Here is a 13,054-nt window from a genome sequence, read left to right on the forward strand (position 1 = left end):
ACTCAGCTCCTTTTCCCTTTAAAACCCAATGATCTATGCTCACTACCATGTCTCAGCACATGGAAATATTTAGACTTGCATGGCTAACAACTTTCTTCAATTAAATGAAAATAAATCTGGTCTCATTTTCTTTTGGCCCATCCAAAACTAATATTAAATGAATTATTTTTTATTAAATGAATTAGGAGTACTGGCACAGATTACAGGTTGAAGAATCTTGGTGTTTTATTCGATCGCGATAGCATGTATCAACTTGATTTCTAAAATTAAGTAATTTCTTTCTTTTCAGGACCTGGAAAAAAGTTATTCATGCTTTTATTTTATTTTTAGCTCATTATGGTTGTTGTAATTCATTATATTGGCATCAATTGTGAAAAGAAGAAAATCGAACCTTAGAAATGAGACCACATCACCTTTCATTTCGAGTCTTTGCACTGGCTCCCTGTCCATTACAGGATCCAAATAAAGGTTTTAATGTTTGTTTTTAAAGCTTGTAACAGTCTAGCTCCTCGTACATCTCTGAGTTACTGTGCCTTTACTCCAGGTCCTGAAAGGTATGGGTCACTGTGCTGAGGTTGTAGAACAGCCTCACTTTGGACATCAGCAGTGCGTTCTTATTTCTTATCATCGATTAAAAACATACTTTTATTAAATGTTTTATGTTTTATATACTGTCGTTTATCTGTTCTCGTTTTTTTTTAAATAAATAAAATTTACTTACTTATTTATATATGAATGAAACTACAAGTTAAACTATTCGAATTTTTTACTAAACTCTGTAGCAGTCTACTATTCATCACATCTTGAACTGACATCTTCGCCCGCTTCCCATAAACCGATATTTATAGACACTGTTATTCATAGACGGCGCGCGGTGATTGGACGACTCTTAGTTTGAAGCAGACCGGAAGTCGGGAATTCCCTTTAAGTGCGCGCGCAGTTCAGCATCTCGCATCAAGCGCGTCGCAGTCTTGTGGTGCATCAGCTCGTCTCCTCAGCACACAGAGACCCGCAAGATACAAAAAAAAAAAAAAAATGGTGAAGATATCTTTTCAGCCCGTATCGGTGCAGAAGCCTGAAAAGCAGAGGGATGGAGGGAAAGAGGAAATTATCATGTCTTACTCTCAGGTGAGTTTATACTTTTAGAAAAATAAAAAGTCAGTTATAACTATTATCTTGTAAGTATATTCTTAAATTGTATTAAAACTACGTTTTATGTTTAATATAATTGTCAAGTAACTAACTAAAAAGTGTGTGTTTTGAATTTTTAAACGTTTTTCATTGAAATGCAGTTTTTTAAATACCTTAAAAAAGAATGGGGAATATTAATATTCTGTTATGTAGGCTACATTTAAACCCCACATGAATTGCAGTAATGATTCGCTTCAGTAATTCATAGATTAATGAGATAATAAGCACTATAATGATAGAATGACACAATTGGTGAGATTTACAAACCAATGCATATTGCTTAGATTTGCAGCAATGGTGCACTTTTTATTGATAAAATGTGGAAATCCAGAGCACATTGTTATTCTGCATTTCTGTAGATTCCCCAGAGCACTGCCAAGACTGCCATTACATCATTGTTAGTATGCACAAAGCAGTTAAAGCTTAAACAGGGTTATGTGCAAACAAGAAAACTGCTTTAATAAAAAAAAAAAAGGAGCCTGTATTAAAGTGTAGCGTGTTATTCTGACATGCAGTTTAGTATGTGGATTTAGGATGTAAGATTGAATTTAGCCAAATTAAATGCCTGGTTGCGTGCATGTGACTTGTGAAGAATTATTTGTTTGTTTGTTTGTTTGTTTGTTTGTTTAGTTATAAATAAGGGTCAGGCAGATTAAATTACAATAAGAATGAAAGTGTTGCTGTTGAAATTCCCTGGCCAACTAGTACCATCTGGTCTCATAGAATAACCCCATAACCATTTGACACAGCCATTTGGAATAGGCTCTTTCTAACATTGGTTTTGTTTCTAACAAAGAGAGCAACTTTATATCTGAATAAATGCACTCAAGTGAAAGACATCTATCCATCAAGATGGCAAGATACTAAAGTCAAAGATCGGTTGTCGATGAATAGAGAACAAATAAGCCCATTATATTTATAACCTATTCTCATCATTGGTCAAAGCAAGATAGCGTGAATTAATTTACCACATCATTTAGAAAATAATACGTTTCCAGTTAAATTAAGTGAAATCCCAGAAGCAACATTGTACTTATGCCGATGCAGAATGTCCTCCAAAGACTACAATGACCTCTGTCTCCTGCACTGAAAAGCCTATTCAGATATAAACTACAATGTACAGTATGTGGCTAAAAAAAAAAGGCAGCTGCGTCACAGATTTGCTCTGTCAGCAGGTCTGGTGGACTTGCTATACCATTGCCATGGTGAGTACAGTCAGCGTGGGCTGAAGCCAGAATGGCGTCCTTGGCAGGCTTGCCTGAGAGACTGGAGGCGTTCACACCTCCTGACTCCTTGAGATGTGGCATGACTAATTCCTTGGCATTCACAAAGAGAAATTACAGAGAGAAATAGAAAAAATGTGCTACTGGTGCTTATCTGATTTGTTGGTAGAGAGGTGTCATCGTGGTCTAACGATGCTCTCGTGAGCATCGAGTCGTAAGCATGAGCCATGATGTACATAAATCTATGAATGGCCAAGTTTAGGGTTCGAGACTGGTTTGTTAGTGACAACCAACAAAGTCTTCAAACAATCACACTCATTAGCATTGCTCTGAATTTTGCATGAGATCAGGTTGCCTAAAAGTGTCCCTGTCTGGGTATAGGACATTTGAGGCGCTCCTGTTCGGTCAGATTTCTCTTGACAAAAAAATATTCTTGCTTAGCTGGCAAAAATAACCAAACTGATTCATCTTTCTTCCAGCCGGATGAGTTGGTCCTTCCTCTCAGGCCTAAGAAGTCTTCAGTAAGTGGCCTCTGGTGTCTGATTCCCGGCTTGGTGATCTTCATGTCTGGCCTGATCATGGTGTCAGTCTATCTGTATCGCTACTACGTCACCCCTCAGGTGAGACATGAGCAAAGATAGTGTCATGTTTAATATTAAACAGTGCTCTAAAACTATTAAGTCAAATGTAAATGATAAATCAAGTAGTAGGACTGTCTGAGAAAGCTTTCTTTGTGCACAGAACATAAAGGAAAAGCAAAATCTAGGCCACATTCTGTGTCTGATGAGTAATATGCCCTGTCAGTCATCCGCCTTAATTTTTACTTCCTTTCATTATTCATTAGCTATGTCTTCCATCTTGTCCTTTGTGCGTTCTTTTTTAAGACATGTTCCAAATTTGCTCTTCACACAGATCCCCGAGGACAGCCTGTTCCACTGTCGGGTGATGTATGAAGACTCCCTGTACGCACCGTTGCTAGGGAGACAGGAGCTGCAAGAGAATGTCGGCATCTACTTGGAAGAAAACTACGAGCAGATCAACGTTCCTGTGCCCAACTTCGGAGGAAGCGATCCAGCTGACATCGTCCACGACTTCCACCGGGTAAGGAGGGAATCTCCTAGCCTTTTGCATTCTACCTCTTTGTCTTTGTGTCAGAGAGGTAGCGTGTTTATACATATATAAATGGCATAGAAATTTCATTAGGAGTACAACACTGACCTTATTAATGGGACAAAATGTTTTGCCAAAGCGATCTCCCATTAAAGAACATGTTTCTTCTTTGGTAAAGTAGCAGTCTGTCAAGAAGCACTTGCAGTGGCTTTGTCGAAACACCCTGAACTCTCTGAATAACATAGGCATTGATATGACTAGATCTGCTGGACTTTATTGGTTACTTTCATTTAGTTGTTGCTAATTTGTGGCTTTTTTCCCCCCTCATCTACACAGGGCCTCACAGCATATCACGACATTGCGTTGGATAAGTGTTATGTGGTTGAGCTCAACACCACCATTGTCATGCCTCCCAGGAACCTGTGGGAGCTACTTATTAATGTCAAGGTAAAATGCTCTTGCCTTGAATATGTTTCTCTCTCTGACTCACACCTTATGTCAAGTCTTGTATCATACTCCATATATGGCCATTTTATATAGCCATTTTATGGTAAGACAAATGTGCTAGATGCTGGAGAAAAGTGTGCTTTATGAAAACAAGGTAAAGAATCTGGAGGAAAAAAGGCACAATGCTTGAATTCTGTATGGAATGAAATCTAGTACAAACGAAAGAAAGAAAATTTAGGTCAACTTCCAGGTCTAACAATTTGGGTCAGTCTTTTAGGCCATTATAGATGTACATTTATTTTACAAATATATTAACCTCAATGAGTGTAATGAGTAAAGCAGAACACATTTCCAGCAGTAATGATTAATTGTTGTGTATTTGTTGTGCAGAGGGGGATGTACCTGCCACAGACCTACATGGTTCAGGAAGAGATGATGGTGACAGGCCGGGTGAAGAACATGCGTCAGCTTGGCCCCTTTATCCACCGCCTGTGTTATGGCAAAGAGACTTTCCGACTGAAACGCCGCAACTCTCGCAGACGTGAGTACAGCTACTTATCCTGCCTTTCTTGCACACAACTTTTTCTTATTTGCCTGTTACACTTTCGTTCTTTTTCTTTCCCTTGCCCTTTTTCTTCACTGTTATCCGTTGCCAGTTTTTACTAACATGCAGGGACCATTATTCAGCTTTTATCTAGTTGCATACTTTAAGGGGATTTCAACACCTCCAGAATTTCAGTAACATTTTAACAAAAGAAAACGACTACTTAATAGCTAATATTATGCAATATGTAGCAGATGTACATTTAGGACTATTGAACTAACAAAATGGTCCTTGATCGAGGAAAAACTGTCCCGTGTGGGCTGGACCACACGACAACACTTCCAGTTTGACATTTATCTCATTTCTCAGTTGTGACCAACATCACAACCATGAGAGAAACTCCGGAAGATTATTCATTATACCTTTAAATCTTATCATTTTGTAAAACTGCAAAACCTTGTACGTCACAAATAGGCTGCCTCCGCTATAGTGACAGTGGAGGAAACCTGGACCTGATATTAGTGTAGGCTGGTGCTACGTAGTTCTCGCGTGCGTGTGTAGGATGCACTAATACTGTGATCCACTATGTGATTAATCCATGTGTGGATGATTCACTAGCCAAGAGTACGCCTACCACCTCCTAGTAGGGTACTGCACGGGAGGAGGAAGTGATGCAGTCGATGAAGTGTAGGAGTTTGGCTCATAGGGGATTCTCCTTCTTTTCACAGATTATGTCGTTGTGACAGAATGACGCTTTTGGCTAGACAGCATTTGTACTGAATGTGTAGGCCTGAAATACTTTGTCTAAAATAAACCATGAATGTTGAATAATGCTGTGAGATTAAATCGGTTTTTACCAATTAGATCTTAATACTAATATAATAATCCCTAAAAGTTTTTAAAGTATATTTTGCTGTGGATTCAGATTTGTCAGCTGTCACCATCATAAGCATTTCTTATCTGCATTTATGTATATATATACACATTTTGTCTTGCTCTATAATTATTATTATTTTTATCTACATATAAGCATGAAAGCTTGTTTATTGTAAGTCGTATTCACTGCAGTCCTTTAACTTCTGACTTGTGCATCCTGTCTAGGTATCGACAAGCGAGAGACCAGGAAGTGTCACAGCATTCGTCACTTTGAGAACACGTTTGTGATGGAGACAATTATCTGTGACCGGGCCTAAAATGTCAGCCTCGGCATCTTCCCAACTCGACTGAGCAGATCCCAAAACATGTTCCTCTACGTTTAGATTTTATTGCACTTTATAGCACATCCACTCTGTACATACTGTGTAAGGCATCATGTCCTTTTATTTTTCTTTTTTTTTTCTTTTTTAATTTAGTTAGTTTGTGATAAGAACTGGTTTGTCTTTCAGGATCCTAATGTCCCAGGTTGAATAATAACTGCCTTAGAGTTAAGTTTTGGCTATTCTTGTCTTGGTTAAACATGTCGATATGTATATATTGGTATTTACATTACATAATGTTTTTTTTTTTTTCCATTGAATATGTGGGGGGTGGGGCGGGGGGTTATGTAAATGTCAGAGACTGGTCTGAGAATTGTCAGCACGTTGAAATGATTTATCTGGCAGTAATTTAGTGTGAGACTGTGGCATGCACTATGCACTGATTTCATTTTCTTTGGTTGTTTGTCTGTTAGTTGGTAAGGGTTATTTGTCTATAGAATGGATAACCTGTTCACTGCTGTTTCCCTGTGTTAAATAAGAAATCCAGATTTGGAAAATTGTCTTAATGCCAAAAAGTATACCTCATGTTTTAGAAATGAATGAGTTAATTACTTATTTAATTAAGACCTTGTTTTCATTTTTTTCCCAAAGTAACTTAAGCAATAGAGTTTTCTTATCTTGGATTTCATATTTTAACATCAGACATTTTCGTAATGAGTTAAGCAACTTATGCGTTTTTGTCTCTGTGTGATATATTTGTGAATAAAGTTTATAGAAAAAATGACATGACTCCCACATATGAGTTAAATAGATACCTGCCTAGCTCTCCTTTGGCTTTTCAATATAAATGTGTATTCATTATTAACATGCTGTTCCACATTATCATTATATATACTGGATTTCCGTCTGACTTTTTTTTTTTAATTTTTTTATTTTTTAACATATCCATTTCATTACTGCATTAGGGTAAAGTGATAAAGGCTATTATCTCTTCAGATGTACTGTCCATGCATAAATCCATTTCACTTTGCGCATTTTAATCAGTAAAGACCTTTTTTCTATGACAGAAAATATTGCACTGTTCAAAGCCATAAATGCCCCATCACGTCCTTCCTCAATGTAAAATATTGCTTGTATTATAAATTCTACCTAATAAACTACTGAAAATAAATGGGGCCACTGTCTCTCGGACAAATTAGAATTATACAGGTGTGTAATGTTTGTCATTAAATTTGACGTGATTTAATTACCACAATGAACAAATGATGTCAATCCAACAAACTTAATATTAGGTCCACTTGTTCTATTATTCCAAGGGCCGTAATAAGCACCTGAATACCTTCTTGTGAGCATGTCGAGACCTTTAAACACTAAATGACATACAATGCAGTATTTGTAATAAATACTGTGTTATACCTTCATCTTACTCTGTATCACTGTCACCGAGTTCCCATTGGGTCACTGGTGGTTCCTAAGGAACCAAAAGGAAACCTAAGGGCCTTCAAGGTTATCCAGGGTTCAAAGAAGTACTATTGCTTTTCATAAACTTATCATTTATCAAAATAAACTTATCATTTGTAAGTCGCTTTGGATAAAAGCGTCTTTTGTAAATGTAAATGTACTTTCCCTATAATTAACATTCTATATAACCCTCCTTACTGCCAGGAGTGATGAGAATCACATGGATAACATATGCCACAATTTCATGAGTAAACAGTTCACCTTAAGGCTACCCTGAAATGTGCTCAAAAATGACACTCAAACCTTTGGGAGGGGTGATATTAATCTTGTAGTGTCTGGAGGAAGTGTACAATGATGCCCAACTAGCAACAGCAAAGATTTCTTGTAATTGCACCCCTCTCAATAAGGCCCATGATAAGGAGACACTCCTTGTAGAGCGGCATGTCCCAGGACAGCACTGAAATCACACCATCTGACAGTGCACACAGCACTGGGGTAGTTCTGAATAACCAACTATGCTTCTTGCTTCACGTCATTAACCTGACAGGTTTCTCTTTTACAACATCAGGAGGATCCTGCCTTTTCCTGTCCACAGAGGTCACTCAGGTGCTTCTTCAGTCCTTCCATTCACTCATGGCAGATCTGCTGCTATGTGACATTCAACCCTTGCAATTGGTCCAGAATGCAGCCGCTTTCCAGAAATGCACTTGCTTTCAACCTCCCCAAGTTCTCCCACATCACCCCATCTGCCCGTTTCAGATTTAAAATGTTGCTTGTCTACAAAGCCAAACACGGACATGTATCAAGACTCTTCTCTTTGATTACACAGGTAGATGTTGACCTGCTATGGCATTACTGCCTGTTGATACTCCTCCAGTGCCCATAGGATTAACACTTTTCCTTCAGCCTTGTGACATTGCCTAATGCAACCAAAACCATATAGGCCTCCCCAGTGACTAAGGCTGTAGCAAGCCCTACTGGCACTGTCAATGCACACTCAGTGCCACTGGTTCCATATGGTTTTCTCCTGTTGCACCTAATACCACTCAGGCATGCTTGCCTAACACAACCAGAGCCATACATACCTTCCCAGTGACTAAGGCTGTGACAAGCCCCACTGGCACCATTAATGCATTCTCAGTGCCACTGGTTCCATATGGCACAGGTCAGCTGCAGGGTCGTCAGCCAGGTACCACCACTCAACAACGTTTTGCTCTTTTATCCCCGGAATGTCTCCTGGTGGAGGAGCAGTGGCAGGGACATCTCCCTGCCACTCCCTGCAACTAGACATTGGGTTAGATGTTACTACCCCAACACTTCTCCTTTCTCCTCACCCAAAAAGCTTTTTTTCTCTGCCTCTTCAGCCAGGTCTTTCAGGGCCTACCACTGGTTTGCTCTAGTTACTCCCACTTCCCTCAGGAGGCCAACAGTTGATGTTCCTCTCCTGGAACTCTTGTCATGGTGCTTGTATTGCTCCCACCTTCTGTGACAAATAATGAATATAAAATAAATTTCATTATAGGGGCTGGGTAATGACATCCACCATTCAGTGGCTCAACTTCTGCTTAGACAAGAGTTGTTAAAGCAAAGCCAAAGTAATACAGCAAGCAAAAGAAGTTTTCAGATATTTCATGTCAGCATCCTGCATAGTCTCAAAGGAAGGTCCATAGTGGGAGGTTCCATGCTGGACTAATAGGTCAGTAGCAGGATATCTAGTAGGATTGTGCACAGAAGGTGGTACCATGAAGCAGGATTGTAGGGTTAGCAAGCTAATGATGGGTTAAACTCTGGCTTAGTAATACCATGAAGCTGGCTCTCTTTTCAGCTGGGCAGATCACTGTGGCAACTGACTCTACACTGCTAGCCTAATCCAGGGCAAGTTAAGTTGAAAATAATCACACTACGCATGTATAAAACTTACCTTTTGTCCAGTCAGAGCCCTAGGAATTGTGTTCGCATAACCATTCCCATGAGATCCCGTGGAGCTTACCTTTTGTATTGTGAAAGGAACTTTAAGGTGTGCTAGAGTTTTCAGGACGAGACAGACACTATTAGGGTGTTCTGATTCTCATACAATTTATATTCATTTTTGTTTATAATTATTTTTTTCATTAAAATAATGAACATTTAATATGTTTTCTATGTTCTATTGTAAATAAAATATAGGTTTATGAGATTTACAAACCATTACATTCTGTTTTCAATTACATTTTACACAGCGTCCTAACTTTTTTTGGAATTGGGGTTGTATTATTATTATTATATGTAATATTTAAATAAAATTATTAGATTTTAAAATACTCAATAATTATAATATTATTATATGTAATACTGATTTACTTCTGAAGTCACCCTGGTATACCTACAGGTGGAAGTCCTTGGTTGGAGGGAAGACTGTTAATACTTTGAATACATTGAACTTACCTGTGCACATGTCACCTCATATGTAGTGCATCCATGCTATAGAAGTCTTATTAAACAATGCAGAAAAACACAGCATGATATATATTTACATATCTATTTAAATAAAATTTTATTTTAGTTCACTTTCTGCCAAGATCACCTCACAAAGTTGGTATTGCAATTGTTGTTGTCTATTCGGGGTCACCACAGTGGATCATTGGCCTGCATATTTGATTTGGCACAGGTTTTTACACCAGATGAACTTCCTGTCACAACCCTCCCATTTTATCCATGTTTGGGAAGGGCACTGAGTACAACCCAGTGGCTGGGTTGATTCCCTGCCCAGGAATCAAACCTGGGCCACGGCGGTGAGAGCGCAAGATCCTTAGCTGCAGGACAACCAGGGATACAGTCTTGTAATTGCAATTACTAAAAACAAATTACTGCTAAGCCTATGTTTCAATTCTTCAAAGGAATTCATTATTATTGTTTGTTCTTCTACCCTAAAATATGCAGTCTTAACTCAATCAGTAACCTGAAGCATGTAAATGTTAAATAAGTTAATAATATAAATAAGTTATAATAGATAACCTATCACTGTTCAGCAGTGGCCTGTCTCACAGCTTTAAAAAATTGGAGTGTGACCTAAGAATCCCAAAGATTATTTCGATCTTGACCTTAGATTTTGCATGACCCCCTTAAATCAACCCTGGGGTCCGTGGCTCTGGATATGGAGTCATCATCAAGACCGAAGGTGAATTCTTAGCAAAATAAGCTCCCAGGCCAATTTATGCTTTTTGGAGTTTGTGTCCTTCTCACTTAGATGAGAAAGGGTTTCTGTTTGTGATATTTGGGGTTTAGTCACAAGCTGTACTTTTTTGAGATTCCCTTAATTCTAACAGACCCTAAGGAGGCTAGTTTTGCAGCTGTTGTTCACAGTTCAAGCATTCTAGCAAGAACTAGAACTGCCCATAGTGGCCAATCTAAATTGATTGCCAAGCATGATAATGTTTGCCTCCCATGGGGGCAATGGAGTGGCTAGCAAGCCCAAGGAATCTATTTTCACAGAAATTAATCATATGGTCTGCTTTATTACTAGGTACTGTATCTTATCTAGTTCACCATGATATTGAGCTCTGAAATGTGTTCCAGCAGGGTGGACGTCTCCCAGATGGCCTGTTCCCTGGTGGAGGAACACCAGAATCTATTCACCCATCGTCCAAATATGGCAATACCCTTATGCCTCCTACAAACAAGGCCACTTGTATGTATTTTGTGAACACCCTAGAGAGAGGTAGGACATTGATTTGGAAGGCTAAAGGTTAACTCTAAAAAATAGGCTACAGAATAATGAGGGCATGAAAGGTACATTGCACAGATTCACCCATGTAACCTAGTCTGTGGCTGCACAACATAATTAACATCTGATAGCATCTCTTACATATACTACATTATGTATTATACTACATATGCCCAACCTCACTAATGCACTTGTGGCTGAATGAGCACAAATACCCACAGCCATTTTGCAAAATCTAGTGCCTTCCTGGAAGAGCGGAGGCTGTTATAGCAGTAAAGGGGGACCGACTCCATATGAATGTCCTTGGTTTTGGAATGGGTGTCCACATACTTTTGCCCATATAGTGTACATCACAGGAGAACTTTAAAGAATCAAACAAGGACAACCATTCTTCTTCTGAACTAAGATGTACATGGAGTAGAACCCATTATTCTGACCATAGTGTTTACCCGTTTGACAAATTTCTTGGAACAGAGAAGGCACTTGATGGAAATGGAAATTAGCCATGTCCTGAGTCCCAAAGGCTGGGCAAATGGCAGAGTATAAATTTATACCCATGAGGCCTTGTGATCATAGGTGTAAACATAGGTGCTGTCCTAGATATCTCATTGTCAGAAGTGACCCTTTGATCAGCTCTGTGACAGAGGGATTTATACAGTAGGTGTGGATTAGAGTGATTGCTCCAATGCAATCAACAAATTTATTATCAGATTGCCTATATTCACCATGAGTGAGACAATGTCATAAGACCTCACCTGAATGTCACCAGTGTGCTTGAATTCCGTGCTTGGGTATTGTGCATATGAACATAACGCTTTTGAGGGTGGCTGTTCCAGTTGGTTTGGAGCTTGCCAGCAATGTATATGCTCTGGTAAAGCATAAATAACTCAGAGACATTATTCTAAATCTAAATCACTCAGAATGTTATTCTGAGAAAAATCCCCATGCTACTATGATGGTTTCACAGACCTTTGGGCCATCAGACAGTGGAGTATGTGAAAACTGGATGAATCACAGATAAAAATAAAATAAAAAATAACTCAGCTGATAAATGAGGGTCCTGTTTGTAGATACAGGGAGATGGGGGCAATTCCACTTCAGAACATGTATACATATTACTAAAATCCTGCTGACTTCACAAGTTCAATAGTGTAGAACACAGTATGTTGAAGGAAAACCACTCAACCATGCTAGTGTGATTTATCCACAGGCCCACTAGTCAGGGGACTGTGGAACTGATCCAAAGTGCTGGGGGAGTACTGTTCAGTGAAGATGGGATGCAATATGGTAAGGGAAAACCACACAACCATGCTGGCACCACCCATCCATAGGCCTGAGGTTGGTCAGATGGCAGGCAATGTGAAAAAACTTAGAGCACCAGGGGAAACCACACTTGGTGATGGAGTGAGATGTGAGTGATATACTGAGCAAAAAAAGCAGTTTGTAGATAATTATCATCACATGCAGGAAGTAACTAGTACTTGTCAAATATTCCTGCAGCTCGTTTAATGTTGCTGTCTCTTGGCAGCTTCCCTGATCTGTTTTTTTTCTTGTTCCTTTGTCAATTTTGGAGGGATGTCCTATTCTTGGTAATGTCACTGTGGTGCACAATTTGCTACATTTGATGATGATGCCTTCACAGTATTTCATGGTACAACTAATGTTTTCAAAATTCTTTAGTACGCCTCACCTGTTCGATACCTTTTGACAGTGAGATCCTGTACATGCTTTGTAAGCTGTTTGCAGACCATGGTTTCAACAGTCAGATAAAACCAAGAAGATGTCAAGAAAAATGAAACAGCTAATCTTTATTTGGGGTTTATCAGAATCACTTCATTGGTAACATGATGATAATTACTTTTGAACATGAATGTGAATCTGATTCTGAACACAGTCACATGGCCCATTATAAAAGTGTGTGCACACTTATGCACCCAAGTTACTGTATATTTATTTTTTCTGTTTCATTTTGTTTTTCGCTTGAATCTTGTTGGTTGCAAACCCTAGCGTAACCTTATGTGTAAAACAATCTGACATACACCGATTCTTAAGATAAGGGGCAAAACATATTTTAGAAGTTAGTTTATATTTTTTAATACTACATTAATTAGAAATGTATATATTTGTAGACAAAGGTCTCAGCTAATGAACCATGCAAAGGAACAGGTTTTTATAAAAA

The 13,054-nt window shown here is 38.7% G+C and overlaps 1 protein-coding gene across 1 annotated transcript; it reads left to right on the plus strand.

The window, feature by feature from the left end:
• Positions 1-944: 944 nt before the first annotated feature.
• itm2cb (integral membrane protein 2Cb) lies at positions 945-6,495 on the plus strand. Its single transcript, XM_017495015.3, has 6 exons — positions 945-1,128; positions 2,894-3,034; positions 3,327-3,515; positions 3,861-3,971; positions 4,362-4,512; positions 5,617-6,495. The coding sequence occupies exons 1-6, from the start codon at positions 1,036-1,038 to the stop codon at positions 5,706-5,708; spliced, it is 777 nt and encodes a 258-aa protein (XP_017350504.1). The 5' UTR covers positions 945-1,035; the 3' UTR covers positions 5,709-6,495.
• Positions 6,496-13,054: the final 6,559 nt, after the last annotated feature.

The sequence above is a fragment of the Ictalurus punctatus genome, chromosome 20 (genome assembly GCF_001660625.3).
Source record: "Ictalurus punctatus breed USDA103 chromosome 20, Coco_2.0, whole genome shotgun sequence".
Classification (NCBI taxonomy): domain Eukaryota; kingdom Metazoa; phylum Chordata; class Actinopteri; order Siluriformes; family Ictaluridae; genus Ictalurus; species Ictalurus punctatus.